The following is a 26,432-nucleotide window of genomic DNA, read 5'->3' as shown; positions in this document are numbered from 1 at the left end:
ATTGACCGTCTAATTTACTCCATTAGTTGATTGAGATTGTCATGACTTAAAACACAAAAGTTGATAGAGATTTCAAATTTAGTTCTATATAAATCAACACAAAAAGAGGAATAAAGAAAAACTTGAAGCAGAGTGAAAAAGCAAATTGATAGGTGTTGAGAGAGAGAATTGTTATAATGGAAAGAGTGTTAATTAAGTTGTCATTTTGGGTTGTATTAGTTTTGGTTCAAACATCTAGATCCAATAGTTGTTTGGAGAAGGAGAGGATTGGTCTGTTAGATTTAAAGTCCTTCATAAAAGAAGTCAGTGATTTTCAAACGGAAAAATTTCTTGTTTCATGGGTTGATGATAAAATGTCTAATTGTTGTGATTGGGAGGGAGTTCAATGCAATGCCACTACTCGACGTGTCATCAAACTTTCCCTTAATGATACAAGGCAATTTAATCAATATTCCTCTCTTGATAGACTTCCAACTCTAAATTTATCCTTGTTTCATCCTTTTGAAGAGTTGAAAAGCCTTAATTTATCTTACAATTACTTTGAAGGTTGGCACGAGAATAAAGGTATGTATATTATTTAAGTAATTAGCTTAAAATATATGCTTCAATTAAATTACTTTTGCAACAGTCTAGCAATATATATTTATTTATTTTTAAAGCTTTTTTCATAGTTTCATTTTAGTATATGGGCCATACAAAATTTATGCATTGTTGACACCCTTATTTAAATTACAAAACATGCTTATTAATTGTTATTAATTGTAAAAGTACTGTTGATGTATAAATAGATTATTTAAGCTATGCTATTCGGAGTTATATATGTACGCTGATGCTTAATTGTTTTTCTTTGAATTATGAATAAATATGTTGAGTAAATAATAATATATTGAGTCAATAATGTTGACATTACTTACAGCATATGAGGGCTTCAGGTGTTTGAAACAACTCAAGATCTTGGATCTTAGTTACAATTACTCACACGACACTCTTTACCATACTTGAATACCTAACTTCACTTACCACTTTGAATCTTGGAAGGAATAATATGGAGAAGTTTGAAATCGGTCAAACAAGGTATATAGGTTTTAAGTATTATTCTTTAATTTCTTATTAATTAATCTTAAGTTTTTATTTCTTCTTTAAAAAAAAATAACTCTTTTTATGGTGCAAGAATAAACTTAGGGGCGTTTTCTTTTCTTTTTTCTCTAAACACTAAAACTCAGTAATTATTAGATCCATAATGTATTTTTATATGATGTTTATTAATGTATTTAGTTCTACCTAATCACACAAAAAGGGGAATAAGAAAAACTTGAAGCAGAGTGAACAAGCAAATTGATAGGTGTTAGAGAGAGAATTGTTATAATGGAAAGTGTTAATCAAGTTGTCATTTTGGTTGTATTAGTTTTGATTCAACATTAGATTCAATAGTTGTTTGGAGAATGGAAAAGGGGTCTGTTAGATTTAATGTCCTTCTTAAAAGAAGTCAGTGTTTTCAACGGAAAAATTCTTGTTTCATGGGTTGATGATAAAATGTCTAATTATTGTGATTGGGAGGGAGTTCAATGCAACCACAACTGGACGTTTCATCAAACTTTCCCTTAATGATACAAGGCAATTTAGTCATATACTCTCTTAAGACTTCCAACTCTAAATTTATACTTGTGATCATTTTGAAGAGTTGAAAAGTCTTAATTTATCTTACAATACTTTGAAGGTTGGCATGAAAATGAAGGTATGATATTATTAAGTAATTAGCTTAAAATAATGCTCCAATTAAATTACTTTTGCAACAGTCTACAATATATATTTATTTATTTTATAACTTTTGATTTCATAGTTTTACATTTAGTAAATGGCCATACAAAAAATTTATGTCATTGTTGACACCCTTAATTAAATTACAAAACATGCTTATTAATTTGTTAATAATTTGTAAAAGTACTGTTTTGATGTATAAAATAGATTATTTAAGCTATGCAATATTCTGATTATATATGTACTCTGATATTAATTGTTTTTCTTTGATAATGATAAATATGCTGAGTAAATAATATATATTGAGTCAATAATGTATTGACATTACCTTTACAGCATATGATGGCTTCGGGTGTTTGAAACAACTCAAGATCTTGGATCTTAGTCACAATTACTTCAACGCCACTCTTTTACCATACTTGAATAACCTAACTTCACCTACCCACTTGAATCTTCGTTGGAATAATATGGGAGAGTTTGAAATCAGCCAACAAGGTATATTTGTTTTAAGTTTATTCTTTATTTCTTATTAATTATCACTTTTTATTTCTTTTTAAAAAAAAAAAAAAACTATTTTTATTGGTGCGGTAAAACTTAGGGCTGTTTTTCTTTTTCTTTTTTCTCTAAACACTAAAAACTTAGTAATTATTAGATACATAATGTATTTTTAAACAATGATGTTTAAATTTTACACCCTTATTAATTATATAATAATAATATTATAGAAAAGAATTTAAGTGATAAACAAAAGAGTATTTTTTTTTCCTTCTAATTAGTGTATAATAGATTATATAGAAGAATAAAAGAAATAATATTACAATTTGTTCAATTTTGTTGGGTAAAAATTATTGTTCGAATTTGTAAAGTTTTAACCAGTATATCATTACTAAATTACTGCCATCTTTTTATCACTACTTAAATCTTTGAGAACGTATAATAAATTTTTGTCTTTAAGTTATTGATTCCTATATATTTTTTACTTCTATTTAGCTTTTTTTTTTTTTTATTGTGTAGGTTTAGCAAATTTGAAAATCTGAAAGTATTGGATTTAAGTTTTAATCATATAAATAATCTCTATCAAGTCTAGCTACGTCACATGAAGCAATTTTTATTTTTTATTTTAATTATTCAAAGTTAAAAATTCTAATTAAATTGGTATATAGAAACTTCACCTTGATATTAGAGGATTTCCTTGTAGATTTGTTAATCATTTTCTTGAGATATATTTTTAAATAGTGTAAAAATTTATGATATTTGAATTGGGTTCATTTTCCTGATTCCTTCTAAGTGATTGAAATTTCGAGTTTGATGCATATAAATATTTACAATTTTATATAATGATGATTGATATATGTAGTGACAAATAGGAAAATAATATATACTAATATTATAGATAAAATTCTAAATGTTCATGTTGGATTGCCCAAATATTTTATTTAAATTAACGTTTTATATATAAGATAGTATTTTCTTAAAATCAGTTTCCTTTTCTAAAATTTTCCATCAATCTTGCTTTTAATTAACTCTAATCTCTTTTATTGTTTGGCACAGTTTAGCAAATTTGACAAACCTAAAGTATTAAATCTCGGTTGGAATCAATCAACAACTCTCTATCAAGCCTAGGTATGCAGTATCTATTAAATTTTTGAACACTCTTTACAATATGGCAACTTATGAATAAAAATTAAAAATATTTTTCAATTTAAAATCTATGGTTTCTCTTGGCGCAGGATTAAAAATGTTGAGAAACTTGGAAGACTGGATTTGAGTCATAATGAAATGAGCGGCTCTCTAACATTGCTAGGTAACAATCATCTTCTCAATTGCTTCAATATTATATTTGTATTACCTTAATTTTTTAATTTTTTTCTCTGTAGTTTCTACCTACATTTCAAATTCTATTTCTTCTCTAGTTTTGCTTTTGTTTTTATTGTGCAGGTTTAGCAAATTTGACAAACTTGAAAAGCTTGGATCTAATGTTACAAATCAACACTTCTCTAGCGTTTAGGTATGTAACATACAAGTATGCTATACATATCACACTTGAAAAAAGTATATTACAAGTACTCTTGCATAAAATTAAATTAAATGATATCATTACAAACATATAAGTTATTTTTAAAAGGTTTTATATAAGTAGTTTAGTAGTATGGTACTACTATACAAAGATTGAATATTATCATTTGCATGATTATTTTACTGTCTTATTTTCTCATCCAACTGTCTCTTTTTGCAGTTTACAAAATCTAAAAAACTTGGAAGAATTGAATATGGCATGTAATGGGATGACGGTTCTTTTTTTCGCTAGGTAACAAACGACAACCATTTTTATCAAAGTTTTAGATCAAAATTTTAAAGTTACAATCATTTGGTATCAATATTTTAATAATTTTTATCCACTGCTTTAACACTTTGAAACCCTTATCATTTTCCTTGTAGATATTTTAATCATTTTCTTGAGATATATTTTTTAAATAGTTTAATGATTTATGATATTTGAATTGGGTTCATTTTCCTAAATTCTCTTCTAAGTGATTAAAATTTCGAGTTTGATGGCATATAATAATTTTCAATTTTTTATAATGACATGATTGATAGATATAGTGACAAATCGGAAGATAATATATACTCATATTATAGATAAAATTCTAAATGTTCATGTTGGAATGCCCAATATTTTAATTTTAATTAACGTTTTATATATAAAGATACATTTTCTTAAAATCAGTTTCATTTTCTTAAATTTTCCATCAATCTTGCTTTTAATTAACTCTAAATCTCTTTTATTGTTTGGCACAGGTTTAGCAAATTTGACAAACCTAAAAGTATTAGATCTCCATTGGATCGAATCAACAATTCTCTATCAAGCCTAGGTATGCAATCTATTTAAATTTTTGAAACACCCTTTTCCAAGTTATTTACCTGTGTTCTAAATTGATCTCATTTTAATTTTTCATTTCTTTTAGGTTTATCAGATTTGAAAGGTTGAAAGTGTTGTACTATTAATTTCCTAATTCTATTTCTTTAGTACATTGTTTTAGATAATATTTTGAGTTATATTAATAATATTCCGGATATTCATTCCTTTAGAACATTGAGTTAATCTTATAATTTTCTGAATTAATTTTTTAATTTATAAAGTCTAATATTTTTCTTTATTGGTTAGGATTAAAAATCTAACAGCGTTGGAAACGTTGAGCTACGAGACAACTTCATAAGCTGGTTGGTACAATACATTTATCTTTTTCATTTCAAGATCAATGGCTCCTTGTAATTGGTCTAAATTTGATAAAAACTAGAAGTTATGGCTCTGCAAATCCGAATTTGGTTATTTGTTTTATAGATGAAAACATCTTAAAACTAATATTTTGAATTATATGTCCTTTTTAATAATTTTGAGAAATTTATTATTGCAACAAAAGTATAAACCACAACTAAATTGATTTTGTTTAGTAATTATATGATTTCAGTAATTTTTCAAAATATAACAAGTAAATATTACTGTTTTGCTGGTTTTAATGAAATAAAAGAATGCAAAAAAAAAAAAAAAAAAAAAAAAAATATAGAGTAGAAAGGTTGTACCTAGATTTGAGATTAAATAGTTTAATTAGAGTAATATTGAAAATTATTAATTAAAGAGTGGAACTGCATGAAAATTAATTATAAAAATATAAATTTGTATATAATTTGAGTTGTACAACTCTTTTGTTGCCACATCATAATATAAAGTTAAACTGAAAGGAACTTTCCACACTCTTTACAATTGGTGTGCGAAAATTAAAATATTTATAATATTAGTAGAAGAAAGCAATCCAAAAATTTAATTATTATAACCTTTTACATATTTCATACTTGTTTCAAATTTGTTTGATTATTTATTTTCAGTTTTTATCTCTTTTGGTCTCAATGACAATTGTGAAGATGTTGTTGATCTTACTTTTTCTATAATTTCCAACTATCTTATTTTCAAATTCTATTTATCTTTTCATTGGTTTAGCAATTTGAAAGGTTTGAAACGTGGATCTCAGTTATAATGAAATGAATGGCTCTCTATCAGGTTCGGGTACGTAAAACTTACATATTGTTTTCTAATTAATATAGTATTTAATGAAACTTTTTCACTATATAGCTAGCTGGCTGATTTCTTCAACTTTTTTTATCAGGAATATGTGAGTTAATGGATCTGTTGAACTAAATCTTAAGGGCAATAATTTGGTGGTCAAGTCCCTCAATGTCTCACCAACTTCACCTACCTCAAGGTCCTTGTTCTTTCATCAATTCATAAGTGGAACTTTGCCATCTGCTTTTACTCACCACAATCTCTTGAATATTTGGATGTCCGAGAAAATAACTTGAAGGAAAATATCTCTAAGTTCATTGGCAAACCATTCAAAGCTTCAATGCTTGCACTCTCATCAAGAAACAACTCGTTTCAATGTGCAAATGATAATTGGTTTCCTGCATTTCAGTTGAAGGCCCTCAGGTTACCTCATTGCAACTTAAATGCCATCCCTAGTTTTCTTCTATACCAATATGACTTATTATCCTTGACCTCTCTCATAATAAGTTGGTTGGTACTTTCCATCTTGGTTGTTAGTAAATAACACAACTTGAGAGGAATGCATTTGGTGAACAACTCATTCTCAGGAACTCTTACTGCCAAACACCAAACATGTTCCATTACCGTTTTTGATATTTCTCATAACAATTTCAATGGTCCACTCCCTAAGAATATATCAATGGTTAAATGAAAGCACTCTCATGGATGGATTGTCCAACAACCATTTTTCAGAGAGAGTTACCTGTGATTTTCTCACTGTTGCGTCTCATTGGATTTTTGAACTTGTCAACAACAATTTATAGGGCAAATATTTCCTCAATATATGACATCCCTCATTGAGGTACATTATTTGAACATAACAACTTCATTGAAAAATCGGAAAAGGATTACAAAATTTTACATCTTTACAACCTTAGATATCTCCAACAACAAGGTATCTATCAAGTTCCCAATTGGATAGGAAATTTTTCAAACCTCCAGTTTCTTCTATGTCAAAAAACCTTCTAGAAGGAAATATTCCTGTTCAATTAAACAAGTTGTCATTCCTTACCATTTTAGATGTCTCTGAAAATAAGATGACTGGACCCATTACATCTTTTAATTTTTCATCTATCCAAGAGTTGTTCATGAGAGAAATGCTTTCACCGGCCAATTCCAAAGTCACTATTTAGAAGCTCTGAATATTGATGCTCAATTTGAGGGACAACCAATTTTCAGGAAGTATTCCTAATTTGATCAATAAGCATTCAAGTTTACGTGTTCTTCTTTTGGGAGGCAATCACTTGCAAGGTCCTATACCTAATCATTTATGTCAATAAAAACCTGAGCATCTTTTCTTTCCATAATAACTTAATGGATCAATACCTTCATGCTTTATTAGGATGATATTTTGGACAGGACAAAGTGATATTCAAATGAGTATAGGTCAAATGGTTTGGCACTTGACCAAAGTGATGGGTTATGCTTTCTATTCTACAATTCCATTTTATCATTGATTTCGTTTAATGGCTTTTCCATATTTATATCATTCCTTTGAATTGATTTTTTGACAAAGAATAGGTACGATTCTTACAAGGGTGACATTCTTAACTTATGACTGGAATGGATTTGTCAAACAATGACTTATTTGGAGATATCCCATCAGAAATCGGAGACCTCAAGGAATCAAAGCATTGAATTTGTCCAATAATTATTGTCGAGACCATACCAAAGAGTTTTTCCAAACTTCAATATAGAAAGCTTAGATCTTTCCATAATAAATTAAGCGGCCAAATTCCTCGACAATTGACCGAGTTAACCCAGTTAGCTGTCTTCAATGTGTCGTACAACAACTTGTCTGGGTTGACTCCTAATGAACGTCAGTTTGCTACCTTTGATGAAAGCAGTTATATAGGTAATTCTGGTCTATATGTTACCCCAATCAATAAGAGCTTGCACCAGTGTGCCAACTCCACCCTTGTTACCATCCAATAGAGAAGAAGGAGAAGAATCTGCAATTGACATGGTGGCATTTTATTGGAGTTTTTTTGGATCATATGTCACTATCATATTGGGGTTATTGGTGATTCTTTGGATCAACTCACATTGGCGTATGCTATGGTTTTATTTTATTGGTGAATGCATTGATTTTTGTTTTTATTGGCTTTCAAAATATGTATCATGCTAGGCCACAATAGAATAACTTGAATAATCTTTTTCCCTTTGGCGACTGTGACATTTTGTTCTGTTGTATTTGGTGCGTTCAATAATTTCTATAAAACTAGCTACATAATTTCTTTATTTCAAGTTGTTTTCTTGAATTTGGTTTATATTGCTTTCTCATAAATAAGGTGCGTATACATGCTGATTTACCTTGTTGCTTTCTATCAAACAATAATGGGTGCGTTTGCTGTAGTATTTTGGATAGGATTTTGAGGATAGTATTGGATTGTTGGATAGGGGAGTATTACGAGGTAAATTTGAAAAATTTATAAAAAAGCCCTTAGGTTTACTAATAATTAAAGACCCTATTATATAAAATTACAAAAACACCCCCACCACCTGGAGTGTCAGATTCCGGCCACCACCGTCGGAATCTAGCCGAAAAATTTCGTTACGGCACAGACCGATCGGATCTGTGCCGTAACGCATCATTATGGCCTTTTTCGGCCAGATCCATTTCCGGCCAGATCCACCACGGATCTGGTCGGAAAAGGCCAGATCTACGGCCTGTTATGGCCGTTGACGGCCGAAAAGGCCAAAACGACGGCCATATGTGGCCGTCGTTTTCGGTCAACGACGGCCATTTCTTTGGCCGTCGCTGACAGCCAGATCGGTGTAATTCCGGCCATTTATGGTCAGAATTTAGGCCGTTGTATAGATTCCGGCTATCACCGGCAGTGGTTGCCGGAATTTGACAAGTTGGGTTGATGGGGGGGGGTTTTAATTTTTTTTAAAAATTTCAAGGGGCATTTAGTGAAATTAATAACGTTATGGGGTCTAAAAGTAATTAAAAAATAGGGTAATATTTCTGGAATATTGTGCCAAACATTATTTGGAAAATAGGATTGGGAATATGGATAAAAATAGGGAGCCAAACGCACCCAATAGTATTTACCGTTAATAATGTGAGGGTAATCTGATACTCTCTGCCACCTGGGATTAAAACATTATTAAGTAACGTGAATTTTATACCTATTTTACACTTTAATTATATACCACTTCGAACATAATTATCTTCAAATCTCTATCAAATATCAAATAACAATTAACCTAACTCCTTTATATTTAAAAAATTAGCTAAAACACCCCAATCATAAAAAGTTTAAAAGTTAACAAAATACCTTTAATCACCTAAAACCACTGCTATCCACCAGCGTCAATCATCGTAATGGTGAGTAGGATTTGACTGGTTCAAAGCCATGGCCGAAAAAGGCCTTTTTCGAGAAACGATTAAATCTGGCCGTTTCTATGGCTATTTCATAGCTAAAGATGTGGTCGTGAAAACATGCACATATTTGGTATTTTTACGGCCACATCTTTGGCCGTAAAATGGCCATAGAAACAGTCATTTCAATATCGTTCTTACGCCAGCGATTGGCGATCGGCGATCGACGGTGGCTGTTTGCGAGTGATAGTGGCTTGGGTGAGTGGGGGCGTTTTTATTCATTTATAAACTTTTATTGTATAAGATAATTGTGAAATGTTTTAAGTTAAACAGAATATGATTGGATTTTGAATTGAATAGTTAATATTAAAATAAACACGTTTTCATATTCCACTATCTTATCTTATCATATTCCACTATCTTATCCTAAAAAATGAAAAATGTAGAATATAATAAAAATGAAAAGTGTATCAAACAAGGGGTAGGCTCCATTTGTTTAGTTATTCTCACCCTATCATATTCCACTATCCTATCCTAAAAAATAAAAAATATGTTTGTTTTAATATTTTTAAAATCCAATTATATTCTATTCAACTTAAAATATTTAACAATTACATTTTTCAATAAAAATTTTAAAATTAACAAAAACACTTTCACTCATCCAACTTTTTGCTGGCAGCCGACCATCATCGTCAAATGATAGCTAGAAGTCGTCGAAATGACACACAACTGATTAGATCTGGCTGATCGTGCTTCGATACTGCATTTTTGGACCAGATCTACTGCTAGAGATCTAGGCGTTGACTTTAAAAAACAATAAATTATTTAAAAATAAAACAATAAATTACACTTAGAGTTAGTTTGAGATCGTTACAACTTTTAAGTTTTATAAGCTTTTCAGAGTAATAAAAATAAGAATAATCTTTCCTAATAACATATACCAAATTGAATACTAAATTTTAAAAATGATGTAAATTTTCAACAGGTATTTTGATACATTCTGGGTGAAAACTGAAAAAGGACATCACGGCAAACCTTGGGTGGGAAAAAATCGTTTACTCTCCAACTGTCATGACCTAAATTTTCAACGGTTAATGGTGTAAAGCAGTCCCATCAATCTCGTAGTAACCTACTATCAGAATCCATTGAATCTAGACACAATGAAATATTTATGAACCTGGACAAAACAATGAACGTCTTTTCAATTATTAAGTCGTCTCCCACAACCCCTCTGTCTTTCTTCTTCTTCCTATTGATTTTAGCATCCATGGACACTCCTTCCCCGGACTGGTCCACTCTCCCAGAACACCTCCTCCACTGCATCGCAAAACGCCTCCAAACCCGCATCGATACCCTCCGTTTCCGAGCCGTCTGTAAGTCATTTCGATCCTCAACTGCTCCTCCTTCAAAACCGTTTTCTCCCCGCTCCGATATCAAAATTCAATATCCTCTACCTCTCACACCTTACCGCCACGGAAATCTCCTCCTCGCCGAGTCCACAATCTACGCCGTTGAATCCCTCGACGCTTCGCCACAAACCACTGAAACATGGCTTCTCAAACTCGAAGAATTGAGCTCGGGCAAAGTCCGAGTTGGGGATCCCCTCTTCAAGCTTTGCTCCGAAAAGTTCTCCCAAATGTTGCCAAACTCATTCAACTTGTTAGATTATCGTGTTAAGGAGATAACTAAAGTTTACAGACTCGAGTTAGAGTCGAACAAATTCGACCCTTCTTGTTTCAGAAAAGTGGCAGTTTCTAATGAAAATGAGCTTGAACTTGGAGTTATGGCGTTAGTAACCGGAGGCAAAGTGGGATTATGGAGAAGCAAAAACAAAACGTGGACGAATATCGATTTGGGTGGAAATGTTATGTATTTTGAAGATGTCACGTATCATAACAAGAAATTTTTCGCCATGGGTTCCGATGGTCGTACTATCACCATTGATCCTAAATCTTTAAAGATTATCGAAGTTGCAGCTGCGGTTACGAAATCAAATCATGGGTTACTCTCTTTGATAAGATCGTTCGACGATTTGTTTTTGATCGATAAGTATTGGTTAGAGAAGTTTAACAAATTTGGCTTGGGTTCTGATGATGAGTTTTGCTCGGTTCGTGTGGACGTTTACAGGCTTGACGAAGAGAGGCGAGAGTGGATAAAGGTGAGGGATGGATTGGAGGAAAAGGCGTTGTTTCTGGGTGAAAATCATTCGTTTTTTGTTGAGGGTGAAGGATTCTCGTGGAGGAAAGGGGGTTGTATTTATTTGTTTGATAGAGATTTTTCAAGATTGGATTTTGATTATCCTGCTGTGAGTGTTGTGACCTTTGAATTGGAGGATGATAATGGCGGATGGAGCTATGGAGTTTCAAGCTTTTCCAAGATTTTTTGGCCTCCACCCACTTGGCTAAAGCAGAATTGATTCCAGATAGCTCCATCGCCTGGATTTTTAAGTGATCTTATAGGGAGAAAATAAAATAAACCCACTTAAGTATGATATAAAAGGAATTTGACCGAATATTTACTTTACTTTATTGACTGATAATATTATGTATAGAGTAGCACCTAAAAAAAAAAAAAAAAAAAAAAAAGGTTGGAGCACTTTAATAATGTAAATTAACCTTGAGTCGGTTAAAGTTTAACGGTGCAGGCTTATTGAAATTCTCGGAAATGTCAAACCTTGTGAAGCTCCAATATGAGGCCGAGACTGGATGAAAAAAACTATCATGAATGGGCCTTGAGACTAGATGAAAAAAACTATCATGAATGGGCCTTGAGACTAGATTAAAAAAACTCTCCATTTGGAATCTATGAAACTCGGTGAAGTCATTAAAGAAGGAAACATGACGTCCCTGAAGGATAAATCAAAGGGTACTATTTTCCTTCGACATCATATCCAAGAAGGGTTGCGGGCTGAGTATAAGGATATAAAAGATCCACTCCAATTGTAGACTAATTTGAAGGAGAGATTTGAATATAACAAACCAGTAATACTCCCAATGACTAGTATGGTTGGACTCATTTACGTCTACAAGACTATAAATTTGTAAGTGAATATAATTATGCTTTATTTGGGATTGTCTCTAAATTAAGAACATGTGGAGAGAAAATATGTTGGAAAAAACATTTTCCACTTTCCACCCTTCCAATATGCTCCTACAGTAGCAATATAGGGAGCGTAACTTTAAGAAATATTCTGAATTAATTTCTTGTTTACTTGTGGCTGAGCAAAATAATGAACTATTGCTAAGAAACCACCAAACTCGCCCCACTGGTTCCCAACCGTTCCCCAAAGTGAACGCAATGACTAGCAATAATAATCGTGGGAGTGGACGGGGTCCAGGTCAAGGTCATGGGCGAAATAACTATCGACCCAGAGGTGGTCATAACAAGAAATTTCAGTCACACCACCCGAAGTGGAGCAAGAGTTAATAAAAAAAAAAAAAAATAAAAAAAAAAAAATGAAAGAAGCCACCCACAGAACAAGAACAATGAAAACAAGTGCTATAGATGTGGAGGAAAGGGCGCCCATTGGTCACATACCTGCTGTTCGCCCAAGCACTTAGTGGAATTGTATTAAGCATCGATTAAGAACAAAAAGATAAAGACAAATCTAACTGATGCCCTTGAGTCAAATCATATTGATAACTCTGATCTGACTCGTCTTAATGTCTCAGATTTCTTTGGAGATGTCGATATGAAATATTAGAATAGTTATGAAAATGCCTGTGATTTCTAGGATTTCTATAACTTTTGTCATGTTTTTGAATTATGTATTTTTTATGAATATTTTTGTCTTGTTTATACCTCCTTAAGTTATGTAAACATCCTCACAAATGTAATTTTTTTTTTTTTTTTTTTTTTTTAAAAGGATGAACTTAAAAAATGAAACATTGATATCCAGTAATGATGGAGACATTTGTATAGTAGATAGTACAACGACGCACACCATCCTTCAGGATAGAAAATATTTTTCGAATTTGACATTTATTGAAGCTAAAGTAAATATTATATCAGGGTTGGTAAACATAATTGAGGGCTTTAGAAGAGCAACACTCTTGTTACCAAGCGGAACTTAATTAAGTATCCATGATGCTTTATATTCTAGCAAATCCAGGAAAAAATTGCTTAGTTTTAAAGATATACGACTCAATGGATACCACATAGAAACTTTAAGTGAAAATGATTGAGAGTTTATATGCATCACTACTAATATTTCATGTCATAAGCATGCACTAGAGAAACTCCCTACTTTTTAATCAGGGTTATATTACACATTCCTGAAGAATGTTGAAGTCTATGCAATTATGAACCAAAAGTTCACTAATCCTAAACTTTTTTAAATCTGGCACGATTGTCTTGGTCACCCAAGATCCACTATGATGCGTAGAATCATAGAAAACTCACATGGTCACCCATTATAGAACCTAAAGATTCTATAACCTAATGAGAGTGTTTGTATTGTTTTCTCACAAGGCAAATTGACACTTAAGCCATCCATCACTAAAGTTGGTCTAGAACCCCCATCATTTTTACAAAGAATTCATGGAGACATATGTGGACCTTTTCATCCACCAAGTGGACATTGCCGCTACTTTATGGTATTGATTGACACATTGGCATGATGGTCACATGTTTTTCTACTATCAACCCGTAATGCTGTCTTTGCTAGATTGCTGGCATAGATTATTAGATTACGGGCACACTTTCCAGATTACCCAATTAAAGCAATACGCCTGGACAATGCTGGTGAGTTTAACTCAAAGACATTTGATGACTATTGTACAGCAATGGGAATTGATGTTGAGCACCTAGTACCACATGTACATACCCAGAATGGTATGGCAGAGTCATTTATAAAGCGTATCCAATTAATTGCAAGAATTCTGCTATTATGTACGCAATTATCGACTTCTGCCTGGCCTCATGTTGCGGCATTAATTCACCTAAGGCCCATTGCATACATCAATACTCTTCAATACAGCTTGTATTTGGGCACCAACCAAATATATCCCATTTAAGAACTTTTGGTTGTGCTGTGCAAGTTCTAATTACACTCCCTCAATGCACCAAAATAGGACCCCAATGTCGTTTGGGAATATATGTTGGCTATGACTCACCATCTATCATCAGATATCTTGATCCCTTGATGGGTGATGTGCTTACCGTACGTTTTGTGGATTGCCATTTTGATGAGACAATATTTCCTCCTTTAGGAAGAAAGGTAAAGCCTCCTGAAGTAAGGCTTGAAATTTCTAGGAAAGTAAATTCTATGTCTCATTTAGATCCTCACACATCTCAATCTGAAATTGAAGTGTAAAGAATAACTCATTTGCAAAATATTGCCAACCAAATGCCTAATGCATTTACAGATACAGCAAAAAATAACGAGATTATACATTCATGTTGCTAATACACCAGTAAGGATTGATGTTACCAATGAACAATCCATATAGGCAGCGATCAATTCATTTATTATACGCCAGAAGCATGGCAGGTCGGTTGGAGCCAAGGATATTGTTCCTAGGAAACAAAAGACACAAAATCAAATAAGTGCCAATATTGATAATACTGGAACAATTGATGATTCTTCACCTCCTAAACCAACTCCAGAAAAGTTAACAGTCCCTAAACGGACACAAACCCCTGAAGAGGAACAAATCCTTGAAGAAATACTAGAGCATAGAAATGAAGAAATTTCTATAAACTATGCTCATAGTAAAGAAATGTGGAATCGTGAAACAACTATTGTCGATAACATATTTTCATAGCAGTAGCTACTGAAATTATGAATGATGAGTTTGAGCCACGTTATGTTGATGAATGTCGACAAAGACATGATTTGCCAAAATGGGAAGAGGCAATTCAAGCAGAATTAACCTCCCTAGCAAAACGTAATGTATTTAGACTTGTAGTCTAAACGCTTGAAAACATGAAACCTGTAGGATACAAGTGGGTATTCATAAGGAAACGAAATGAGAAAAATGAGATTGCTAGGTATAAGGCTAGACTAGTGGCTTAAGGTTTCTTGTAGAGACCTAGAATTGACTTTGATGAGACATATTCACCAGTGATTAATGCTATTACATTTCGATACTTGATTAGTTTTTCAGTCTTAGAAGGACACGTATACGTCTCATGGATGTTGTCACTGCGTATTTGTATGGTACACTAGATACTAATATCTATATGAAAAAACCTGAAGGATTCAATGTGCTAGAAGCAAATAAAATGAATATGTATTCAATAAAATTGCAAAGATCGTTATATAGGTTGAAACAATCAGGACAAATGTGGTATAATTGTCTTAGTGAATATCTGATTAAGGAAGAATACATCAATGATCATGTATGTCCATGTGTCTTTATAAAAAGGTCAGAATCAGGATTTGCAATTGTCGTAGTACATGTCGATAACATGAATTTAATAGGGACTCCTGAAGAGATCACAAAAGTTACTGAGTACTTAAAAAGAGAATTTGAAATGAAGGATCTAGGGAAAACAAAGTATTGTCTCGGCTTGTAGATCAAGCATTGTTCAGATGGAATTTTGCTCCATTAATCCAATTATACTACAAAGATCCTTAAGCAATTTAATATGGATAAATCTCACCCCTTAAGTACCCCAATGGTAGTTTGGTCTCTTGATCCTAAAAAGGATCCATTTCGTCCTAAAGAAGACGACAAAAATATACTTGGTCTTGGAGTACCATATCTAAATGCAATAGGCGCATTATTATATTTGACACAAGTATGAGACCATAAATAACATTTGTAGTGAATTTATTGGCAAGATTTAGCTTTGCACCAACTCATCGACATTGGAATGGGATCAAACATGTCTTTCGTTACCTCAATGGAACAAAAGACTTGGGATTATTTTATCCAAGGAAGTCTGATAACGATCCTAAATTAGTTGGCTATACAGATGCTGGGTACCTTGCTGATTCTCACAAAGCCCGCTTGTAGATGAGATATGTTTTCACTTATAATGTTACTGCAATATCATGGTGCTCAACATTACAAGCATTGGTTGCCACTTCCTCCAACCACTCCGAAATTCTTGCACTTTACGAAGCCAACCGAGAATGCGTATGGTTAAGATATGTCATCCATCATAGTGAAAGTACATGCAAATTGCCATGTACCTTAGATGCTCCCACAATTATAAATGAAGACAATGCATCATGTATTGCTCAAGTAAGGGGAAAATATATAAAAAAGGAGACAAAACCAAGCATATTTCACCGAAGTTCTTTTACACATACAAACTCCAGCAAAATTGAGAGATTGATGTCAAACAAATACACTCTAGTGATAATCTTGCAGATGTATTCACTAAGGCCTTACCGACGTCAACCTTTGAAAAGTTAGTATATAATATCAGTATGCGGCGGCTCAATAAGTTACTAAATTAATTCTACCATTATGAGGGGGAGCATTGATCAAGAGGAGTATTGATTAGGGGGAGTTTTTAGAAAAGTTTATTATACTGGACATATACACACTAAACTCTTTTTTCCTTGATTAGGTTTTGTCTCACTGGGCTTTCCTGACAAGGTTTTTAATGAAGCAGTATGAAGCACGCCCAACTTCATCATAGAGATGTATTTCTTTACTTAGGTTTTTTTTTTTTTTCACACTAGGTTTTTCTTGAATAAGGTTAAATACAATTTTAAATGGTGGATGTTCAGGGGGAGTATTATAAAAAGGTGAACCTTGACCTGCGGGGGGGGGGGCGGGGGCGGTTGGGGGTTGAGGGGGATGTGTGGGTTGGTTGGGGAGGTGTTTTGGGTGCGTGGGTGTGGAGTGTGTGGTGAGGTTCACCTTTTTATAATACTCCCCCTTGAACATCCCGCACAACAACACCAACACCTCCCCCCAATATCCCTTTCATTTTTCAATCCATCCAAGATTATAGCAAGCACCTCTCACAACTCTCACTTCTCTCACTTCTCTCACTTTCATCCCTTTTATTTTATTTTCTCCACTTTATCCTTCCTGAATTATTACTGAATAGCACCACTGAATTATAACACTAAAAGGGTACTACATCAAATGGATACCAACTTTAAGTGAATTGATGTTACCTTTGAATTTTTTTCTCAACTCTATTTTTAAATTAATTGTAATTGATGATTATTAAATGTAATAACTACTCGGTACACATGCATTGTATCGTAATATCACGTTAGTAATATCTATGCAGTATCATAGATTTACTTGGAAAGAACTTAGGCATACAATGCTAGAAAAAATCTAGATTACTACTCGTGTACCACATCGTCTATAGTACCAACCGTATGAATTTGTACAACATCATTCATACCACCCACCGATGAATTTATGACATTTTCTCTTTCATCTATTTCTAAATTAAATGTGATTGATAATTATTAAATAAAATAATTACTTGGTATGCATTGGTTAACTTGTGATATGTTGATACTTGATTTCGACACCAATGACTTCGCACATGTAAAGTATTAAGCAAGTCTTAGAAATTATACGTGATTAATTAGTTTCAAAGCTAAAGATAAAGTTACAAATACGTGATTAATTAGTTTCAAAGCTAAAGATAAAGTTACAAATACGTGATTAATTGGTTCAGATGCTTAAAGCGATTCCTACATCCATTGTTTCTTTTATATAAATGTGTTAAAAGAGGTCGTGTATAGCGAACAGTGAATAGAGATACAATGACTATGTATTCAGAGAGAATATTAAGCCAGTATCTTTCTCGTAAGTTGTTTTTGCTATTGAATGTTATAAAAATCAAAGATTGATCCCAAATTTGAGAGGGGGAGTCCTCTATTTATAGTTGCTGAATCCAAGGTAATGATTACAAGTCTACAAGTGGGTAGGTGTAATGCAAGTCCTTTTTTTGTGGCCCACTGACTGATAACTTAAGAAATATCCTCAAATTATCTAGGGCTTGGACATGTGTGCGGTCCCCATTCACTTGTAGACAAAACCTGAATCTGTTGGATTGGTGACAGCCGTATCCTCTCTGTCTTGGGCCGAGGTGGCAAATCCTGGATGGTGTAAAACCTTCCTGAACTCTGATTGGTGCTTACTGATGTAAGCTTACATCAGCCCTGATTTTTTAGACATAACTTGATACTATGTCATCATATCATTGTGGTACATAGCATTTCTCAATAATGTCATGCTTACCGGAAATAAATTGTCAGCACATAATTATCTTTTTTTAAGGATGCACCTGAGCAGTTGCTTGCTTACCATGTAGTTGGATAATTTAAAAAACAAAACAAATTATCACCAAGGTTGTAAGCTTATATGAAGTATTGATAACACAGTTAATTTGTAATAATTTTAATCGATTCTTTTTACATTGATAACGAAGTTATATACTGTTAAATTCAATCAATAACTGTAAAGATATTTTTAAATATTAATATTTTAATATAAAAAAATATTATTATTCGAATTTGGTCCTCTTAATTAAATTTATCAACTTCCTAATCATGACGATATACTTTTTACAGTTTCTGTGTTATTTTCAGGTTCAAATTTGGTAAACAATATTGAGGAAAATTTCAACTTCTAGAATATTTGAAGCAAGTATTAAGGATTTTTTTTTTTTTTGGTCGCACTACAATTAATTAATGAGAAAGTAAAGTAAATGCATTTCACCCTTGCTGAAACATTGACATATTTTCAGTGATCTATTTTTATTGTAAAAAGATGCACAAAAGACTTTTTTTCATTCTCATGTATTAGAAGGTGAGAAAGATGTAGGCTTACTAATTGGAGGAACGTACGAAATACAATACAAGACAACATACATGATGTGGGCTACATATCAGAAAAAGTTACTTCTTTGGAATAGGTATGCATTTGACGATCCAACTAATTGGCCAAGAGGCAGCTGCGATTCCAATACAGGTACCCCATTGGCCCCAGTTCAGCCTCTGTCCACCCCAAACCTTTTCAGATATTCCAGAATCATTATTTGAAGAACAATGGTAATCCCAACAATCCCCAAAAACAACTTGTTCTTGTGGACTCCCTGAAAGACGTTTTTCTTTTCCAGCTTCTTGCGTTGAACTCTCATTAGAGACTTAAAGCACAAATATATTGAATGTCAAAGTGTCTTTTAGATTCTCTTTTAGACCAAACAACGATTCACCTCTGAACTGTAAGATTTCTGGATGTTGGTGTAGACACATCTTCCCCATCGCAAAACCGTGGCTATAGAAGCAAAATTATCATCCATGATGACAATATCTGAACTCTGCTTGGCCACTTCAGTCCCTTAAATTGCCATGGACAGTCCAATATCTGCTTCCTTTAGAGCTGGTGCATCTTTTCAGAAAGGAGAGGACCTCGCCATCAGTATTCAGAGCAACCCCTTGTTGGATAAATGCTCATATAAGGACAGAATATTTCTGCTGCTCCTTTCCAGTGAATGTGGATAGAGTTGTCTGTTTTCTTCCTCATCAAAACCCCACAACATTTCTTTTCTGAGTCGAAGGCCTCAAGTTGGAGAACAATGCAACTCTGCTTTGTTTCCTCCATATCCATGTACAATTCCTAGGCAATAACTACATCATTGACAGGTGTACGGCCACTACGAAATTGAACGCTTCCATCACTGTTGTATCACCAGAGAAGTAATGGAACAACAAGAATAGAAAAACAAAAATAGCAATAGCACCTCCAACTATGTCTACCAATGACATTATTTTCTCTACGTGAGCTTTAAAAGGTATCTGTTCACTTGTCTCTCGACTGATTTGGCTCATCATTTGCCCCCATGAGGTGTTCATGCCCACTGATGTTGCAATCATACGACCATACCCATCAACCACCTTTGTGCCAGAAAACAAAAATGGATTTTGATTGCTGTTTACCTCCACATACTCGCACTCCCCTGTTATGCTTGATTGCTCCACTTGTAAAGAATGCCCACCTAAGAACAATCCATCAGCAGGAACTTGATCTCCCATCTTTAAGCATATAACATCTCCAACAACAGCTTCCAGTATTGAAATTTCTTGGCGCCGGCCACTTCTAACCACATCAATTTGGATACTGTTTCTGACTTTTGAGAATAGCTTGTCCAATTTTCTAGTTTGACAATAGTTACATAAAACTGAGACTGCAATATAAATAAAGACAGCAAGAAATATGCTTCCTCCATCTTGCCATCCCTCTTTCAGTCCATAATCTTTCATTCCCAAAGCAAGAGAAACAGCTGCAAAGCCGAGAAAGATTAGAATCTTTAAACTCCTAAAAGCTTCCGCAACAAAACTGAAGAAGCTCTTTATTGGTGGTTCCTCATACGTGTTTGAACTAAATACGTTACGTCGATGTGCTGTGTCTTCATCACTACCACAGATTCCACCATCAAATTTTGTTTTAAGAGCAGAAGCCACAACGCGAGTCCCTCCAAAATTCAGAAGCTGCTGGAGATTTTTCTCCTTCACAAGCTTGGTAAGGCTTATCTGGGAGATTTCAGGTTCTAGTTTAGTATTGATTCTCACTGTAGCATTTTTGGCCAGAGACAATAAGCTCTGCAACAATATATTTTAGCACAAGCTGAGCGCCATTTTCTCTTGGGTGTGCTAAGAGTTCCATTAACATTCAGTAAAAACTTTATGCAAACAACCGTTTCAGAGAATGGGGTAGACATGGTGCTTGACCAGAGCGCAGAGCCAAAGAAAAGATAAAAGATAACATAGAACTTTTTATCAAGGTGCATGCAGAGTGAATATATACCTTTCAACATCTAATCACTTTAAACATTTTCCTTGGCCATGAAACGCTCAAGAAATTTCTTCAAGCTTGTATTAATTATCATTTGCCTTAGTGCAGCTTGTCCGAAGCAGCAGAAGTCCTGATCCCGTAACCCACAAGCTGAAACAAGAACTCAAACATACTTTAGTGTGTTGAATGTGACTGTATTCTTGATACTCCGAATACAAGCTGGCATATATTGTTATGAGTGACAATATTAAATGAATTTTGATTTTTAAAAAAAAATATTTCTTTCGGTATCTAATCACTTTCTTCTTACTTCCCATCGATTTGATACGATCCTAAGGTTTTGGTATAAGTAACATTCAATCTAGTAACCCTCAAGTGGTTGGCCTAATAATCAACAAGATTTATTTCCTTAGACTTTTTAGGTCTGAATTACCTTGGGCATTTCTATCACATATTTGTGGCTTAACTTAGAGCATTGAACTTGTAAGGTGTTTATTAGATTTAAAAAATTAGTTGAAATGCATACAAGTTAGTCCACATATGGTCATTTAAAAAAAAATTCAATCTAGTAGAATTTTTTTGGTAACAATACGATCATTGTCATATGATTACTGTTACTCCCATTACATGGTGTGGGTATTCCAGTTTTCCATCAATAAACTTTATGAAATTGTAGAAAATATTTTGAATATTATAAAATAAAAATTAAATATTAAAATAAAATACAATAAATTAAAAAAGTTCAAAAGTTCAAAAATTAAAAATTAAAAATTAAAAAAACTTGCTTGAATCCCCTGCAATCTACTCTAGTGGCGGCCCAGCCCCACTAAAAGCCACCCCAAACGCAGCCCACCCATCCGCAACCTATCCCCATCGCACAGCAGCTCCACATCGTCCCTCCTCACTCCCACACCATCCTTCTCATATTTGTGTTCAAGTTGGCTTTCACAGAAAAAATAGGGACTAATGTTGGGTTGTTGTTTAGAAGGGTGGTAATAGGATAGACTGAAAATGAGCTAGGCTTATTTTACTTATTCAGCTCATGCAGGTCGTGCTCATGCAGTTCGTTTAAGTAAAGCTCATGCAGTTTGTGCTCATGCAGTTCGTTTAAGTAAAGGTCATGCAGTTCGTTTTAAGTAAAGCTCATGCAGTTCGTTTAAGTAAAGCTCATGCAGTTCGTGCTCATGCAGTTCGTTTTAAGTAAAGCTCAAGCAGCTCGTTTTAAGTAAAAACAGAGTCTGTTTTACTCTGCTGACTTATCGTGTAAACTTTGACTTTGACTTTGTTCACCGTTCACCCTATATAAGTGAACTCATGTAAAATATCTCAGTAAGAAAAGAGTAAAGTTTTAGCTCACACATTTTACACTCTACTTTGATTTTTATGCTAAGTTTCTTTTTCTGCAATTCTACTTTCGCAACTTGGTATCAGAGCCACTGACCAACATCGGAAATGGCTGATTCCTCTTCAAATCCATCCTCTTTTGATAAATCAAACAAGAATTCAAGCTCTAAGAAGATCTTCGACACAATCAATTTCACTAATCATTCATCAGTTGCTTCATCCACGCTTCCTGTGATTTCACCAAAGCTAACATGCGATAACCACCGATTCTAGAAATCGCAAATTCTTTTTGCTGTAGGAGCTCATGATCTCGAAGAACACCTAACGGGACTAATTTCATGTCCAGCTCCGTTCGTTAGAGTTCAATTGAACAACTCAAATTTAGAGGTAACAACAAAACCTAACTCAGAGTTTACTCTTTGGAAGAAAACAAATAAACTGTTAATGAGCTGGTTATTGTCTTCAATTTCGGAGGCAATGTTCTCTGTAATATCGAAATGTCAAACTGCCAATAATATCTTGCTTGCTCTAGAAAAGGAATTTTTAACTGAGTCCAGAGCAAAAACACTACATGTTAGAAGTCTCTTGCAAAATACAAAGAAAGAAAGTATGAGTATGCATGCCTATTTTCTAAAGATGAAAGGATATGCTGAAATTTTGTCTGCCAGTGGTGTTGTTATTTCTGATGATGAATTGATAAACTACATATTAGACAGACTTGATTCCGAATATGATGCAGCAGTAGTAAATGTTACCACTAGGCTTGAATCCAGAGTTGATCCTATAATAGTTCAAGAAGCACAGATTTTTTTGCAAAAGTTTGAATTACGGTTGGAAAAGGCAAATAGAGCAATGAATTCTATGGTACATGCTGAATTTCATAGTAGCTTAGCAAATATTGCTAATTTGTCTACTGATAATGATGCAAAAAAAATTACAGTATGGACAGACTTCATCCCAACTTTAGGGTAGTGTTACTCAATATAACAAACCAATCCTCACCTATATCACAGTCTCCAAGTCTTAGTTCATTCTATTTTCCAAATACACAGAGCTCACCTATATACACACCCCAACAAACTCAGTTTTTCACACCACATTTTTCTGGAAACTATACTGGTGGCAGAGGCAGAGGTCGTGCAGGAGCTAGAAATAGTTCATATGCCAAGTATGTGGGAAAACAGGTCACTTGGCTTTAAACTGTTACCATTGCTTCGATGTGAATTTTACTAGGCACAACTCCTTAATTAGGAGCAACTTTAATCTTGAAGTATTTTCAAGACCACCTGACCTTAACTATAGAGGACATTATACTTCTTTACCTTCTCAACACTACTCACATAGTGTTAATACAGTCCTCTCAATGCAGCTTCAGAATAATTTCCAGTCACAGTCTCTCTCAGCTGCTGGTCATTCTTCAGGCAGTTTGGACACTAATTTCGGTACTTCACAGATGCATAATCAAGCCTTCATGGCTCAGTCACAGAATCATAGTCGACCTCTTACAGCAATCAATTACATTGCTACTCCATCCTCAATCCAAGACACTGCTTGGTACATGGATTCTGGTGCAACAGACCATGTTACCTCTGATTTTTCCCAACTGACTTCAAGTTCCAACTACATGGGCAGGGAACAGCTTCAGGTGGGAAATGGTGCTTTCAATTACACATACTAGTTCTACAGTTTTATCTTGTGTTAATAAAGTGTTGCATTTTAAGAATGTATTATTTGTTCCTCATATCACCAAAAATTTACTTAGTGTTTCTAAATTAACTAGAGATAATGATGTCTTTATTGAGTTTTTCACTAATCATTGCGTGGTAAAGGACAAGTCTTCCCAAGCCATTCTTCTGCAAGGAACACTTAAGTTTGGCCTGTATCAGCTTCAGAGTTCAGCTTGCTCTACTCCTAAGTCTACTACAGTTTTGGTTTCATCCTTTAATTCCATGCCAAGTCATTGTCTTGCTTCGTTTCCTTGTTATTCCAATAAGGATCCTAGTAATCCTATGAATAAACAACCTGAGTTGTCTTCAGTTCACAATGAATGTACTTCATCCTGTACTCCTATTAAGAGTCAGTTTTATAATGCATGTAATAGTGTTGTTGAACCTAGCAATTTAACCTCTACTTGTGCCACTTCTATTATCAATAAAACTGATACTTCTATTCAACTTTTTCCTGTGCAAAAGACTGATTCTATGATTTGGCACAAGCGGCTATGTCATCCTAATAAATCCGTACTCACACAAATACTTAAACACTTACAAATATCATCCAATAACAAATATGATATTACCTTTTGTCAAGCATGCCAATTTGGCAAGATGCATCAGTCCACCTATCCTAAATCCACATTTCATGCCACCAAACCACTTGAACTGGTATATTCAGACCTTTGGGGACCCTCCTCTATCCCCTCTCCCAAAGGTTTCAAATATTACATTCAATTCTTAGATGATCACACAAGATTTACCTGGGTATTTCCCTTGAAAACCAAATCTGAAAAATATTCTGTTTTTACACAGTTTCACAAGCTAGTTGAAAAACAGTTTGCTGCTTCCTTAAAATGTGTTCAAACTGATTGGGGGGGTGAGTATAGGACTTTAGTTCCATACCTAAAAGCTCATGGCATCCTTTTTAGATATCCATGTCCCTATACTCATCAACAAAATGGGAGGGTAGAGAGAAAGCATAGGCAAATAGTGGAACAAGGTTTAACTCTTCTTGCTCAAGCATATATGCCTCTTAAATACTGGTGGTATGCTTTCCAAACAGCCACCTACCTTACAAATAGACTTCCTACCCCTGTGTTAGAAAAATATTTCCCCCTTTCAGATGTTATTCAAAGCTGTCCCCTACTACTCTGTTATACGAATTTTTGGCTATGCTGTTTATCCATTTCTTAGACCCTATAGTCAACACAAATTCAACTTTCATACATCTAAGTGTACTTTTGTAGGTTACAGCCTTAACCACAAAGGATATCAGTGTCTATCACCTTCTAGCAGAATATACATTTGCCAAAGTGTCACTTTTGATGAATCAGAATTTCCTTTCAAGTCTTTTACTGAATCAACACCACTTACATCAAACAATACCATGAATTCAGAGTCTTTTCCTTCTACGTCAGGTCATCCTAGTTGGTCTATTCCTGTCTCTACTCTACAAATTTCATCCCCAGTCAATTCAGAATCTACATGTCCTACTACACATGATCAGTTAAAAACATCAATTCTTGCACCTAACACAGTGCCATCCATAAAGTCAGTTCCTTCAGCAGTAGGTTCCTTAGCTTTAGACCCTTATCAGTGCACCTCTACATCAGCTTTCAGCCTTAAAGTTTCTACTAAATCCTTGCCTACACCATCTGAATTCTTGTCTTCACCATCAGCACCCACTGACACTACACAATCTGCTCCATATGATAGTGATCAATCCTTTAATACCAGAACCTTTGCTGATCCTGTAATCTCAGTTTTCTCCAACTCAGATTCTCCCAAATCTTTCTGTCACCTGTTACAATTTCCTCTCAAACCTCTTATGATACTATCCCTCTTATAGTTCAGCTGCCTCTAACTGAACCCTCTGTTCCTTCTACCATTAATACTCACCTTATGGTTACTAGAGCCAAAGCCAATGCCCATAACACTACCCTTCTTTCCACTTCTGCACTTGATACTGTAACTGAAGCACTTACACATCCTGCTTGGAAGGTTGCTATGCAGTCAAAATATGATGCTTTGTTGTCTAATAAAACCTGGGAACTTGTTCCTGCCTCATCCGAGATATAACCAGTTGGGTGTAAGTGGGTTTTTAAAATCAAAACCAATCCTGATGGCTCTATTCAGCGGTTTAAGGCCAGATCGATGGCTAAAGGATTCCAGCAGACCCTTGGTATTGATTATCTTGAAACTTTCAGTCCTGTGGTGAAGTCTCCCACTGTTAGAGTTATACTGAGTTTGGCTGTGAGTTATGGCTGGGATATACAACAAGTGGACATTAATAATGCTTTCTTGAATGGTGACCTTACCGAAAAAGTTTATATGGTTCAGCCTGAGGGTTTTGTGAGTCCTCATCATCCTTATCATGTATGTCAGCTTACCAAGGCTTTGTATGGTTTGAAACAGGCACCAAGGGCCTGGTTTGATAAATTAAAGAAAGCCTTTCTTGGTTG

The 26,432-nt window shown here is 34.1% G+C and overlaps 2 protein-coding genes and 1 pseudogene across 2 annotated transcripts; all 3 read left to right on the top strand.

The window, feature by feature from the left end:
- The first annotated feature begins 176 nt into the window (after positions 1-176).
- On the top strand, positions 177-7,792 carry LOC116108208 (annotated as a pseudogene).
- Positions 7,793-10,369: 2,577 nt separating this feature from the next.
- On the top strand, positions 10,370-11,626 carry LOC116108219 (F-box protein SKIP23-like). The gene has a single exon (XM_031394488.1). The coding sequence runs from the start codon at positions 10,375-10,377 to the stop codon at positions 11,599-11,601; it is 1,227 nt and encodes a 408-aa protein (XP_031250348.1). The 5' UTR covers positions 10,370-10,374; the 3' UTR covers positions 11,602-11,626.
- Positions 11,627-22,891: 11,265 nt separating this feature from the next.
- Positions 22,892-26,049, top strand: LOC116108207 (mucin-5AC-like). The gene is made up of 6 exons (XM_031394474.1): positions 22,892-23,194; positions 23,308-23,439; positions 23,625-23,900; positions 24,085-24,304; positions 25,218-25,723; positions 25,825-26,049. Exons 1-6 carry the CDS (start codon positions 22,892-22,894, stop codon positions 26,047-26,049), a joined length of 1,662 nt encoding a protein of 553 aa, XP_031250334.1.
- The last annotated feature ends 383 nt before the right edge of the window (positions 26,050-26,432 follow it).

Source organism: Pistacia vera, unplaced genomic scaffold, assembly GCF_008641045.1.
Source record: "Pistacia vera cultivar Batoury unplaced genomic scaffold, PisVer_v2 Contig557, whole genome shotgun sequence".
Classification (NCBI taxonomy): domain Eukaryota; kingdom Viridiplantae; phylum Streptophyta; class Magnoliopsida; order Sapindales; family Anacardiaceae; genus Pistacia; species Pistacia vera.
The sequence above is the reverse complement of the archived record's forward strand: the minus strand, read 5'-3'. Positions and strand labels throughout refer to the sequence as shown.

What these genes read in the sequence shown, in the direction of transcription:
- LOC116108219 (XM_031394488.1), top strand. Translation starts at nt 10,375, where the DNA reads ATGAACGTCTTTTCAATTATTAAGTCGTCTCCCACAACCCCTCTGTCT.
- LOC116108207 (XM_031394474.1), top strand. Translation starts at nt 22,892, where the DNA reads ATGAAAGGATATGCTGAAATTTTGTCTGCCAGTGGTGTTGTTATTTCT. An exon ending in GTCTTCAGTTCACAATGAAT is followed by an intron (nt 24,305 to 25,217) that starts GTACTTCATCCT and finishes GTACTTTTGTAG; the next exon opens with GTTACAGCCTTAACCACAAA. An exon ending in CCAGAACCTTTGCTGATCCT is followed by an intron (nt 25,724 to 25,824) that starts GTAATCTCAGTT and finishes CTTATAGTTCAG; the next exon opens with CTGCCTCTAACTGAACCCTC.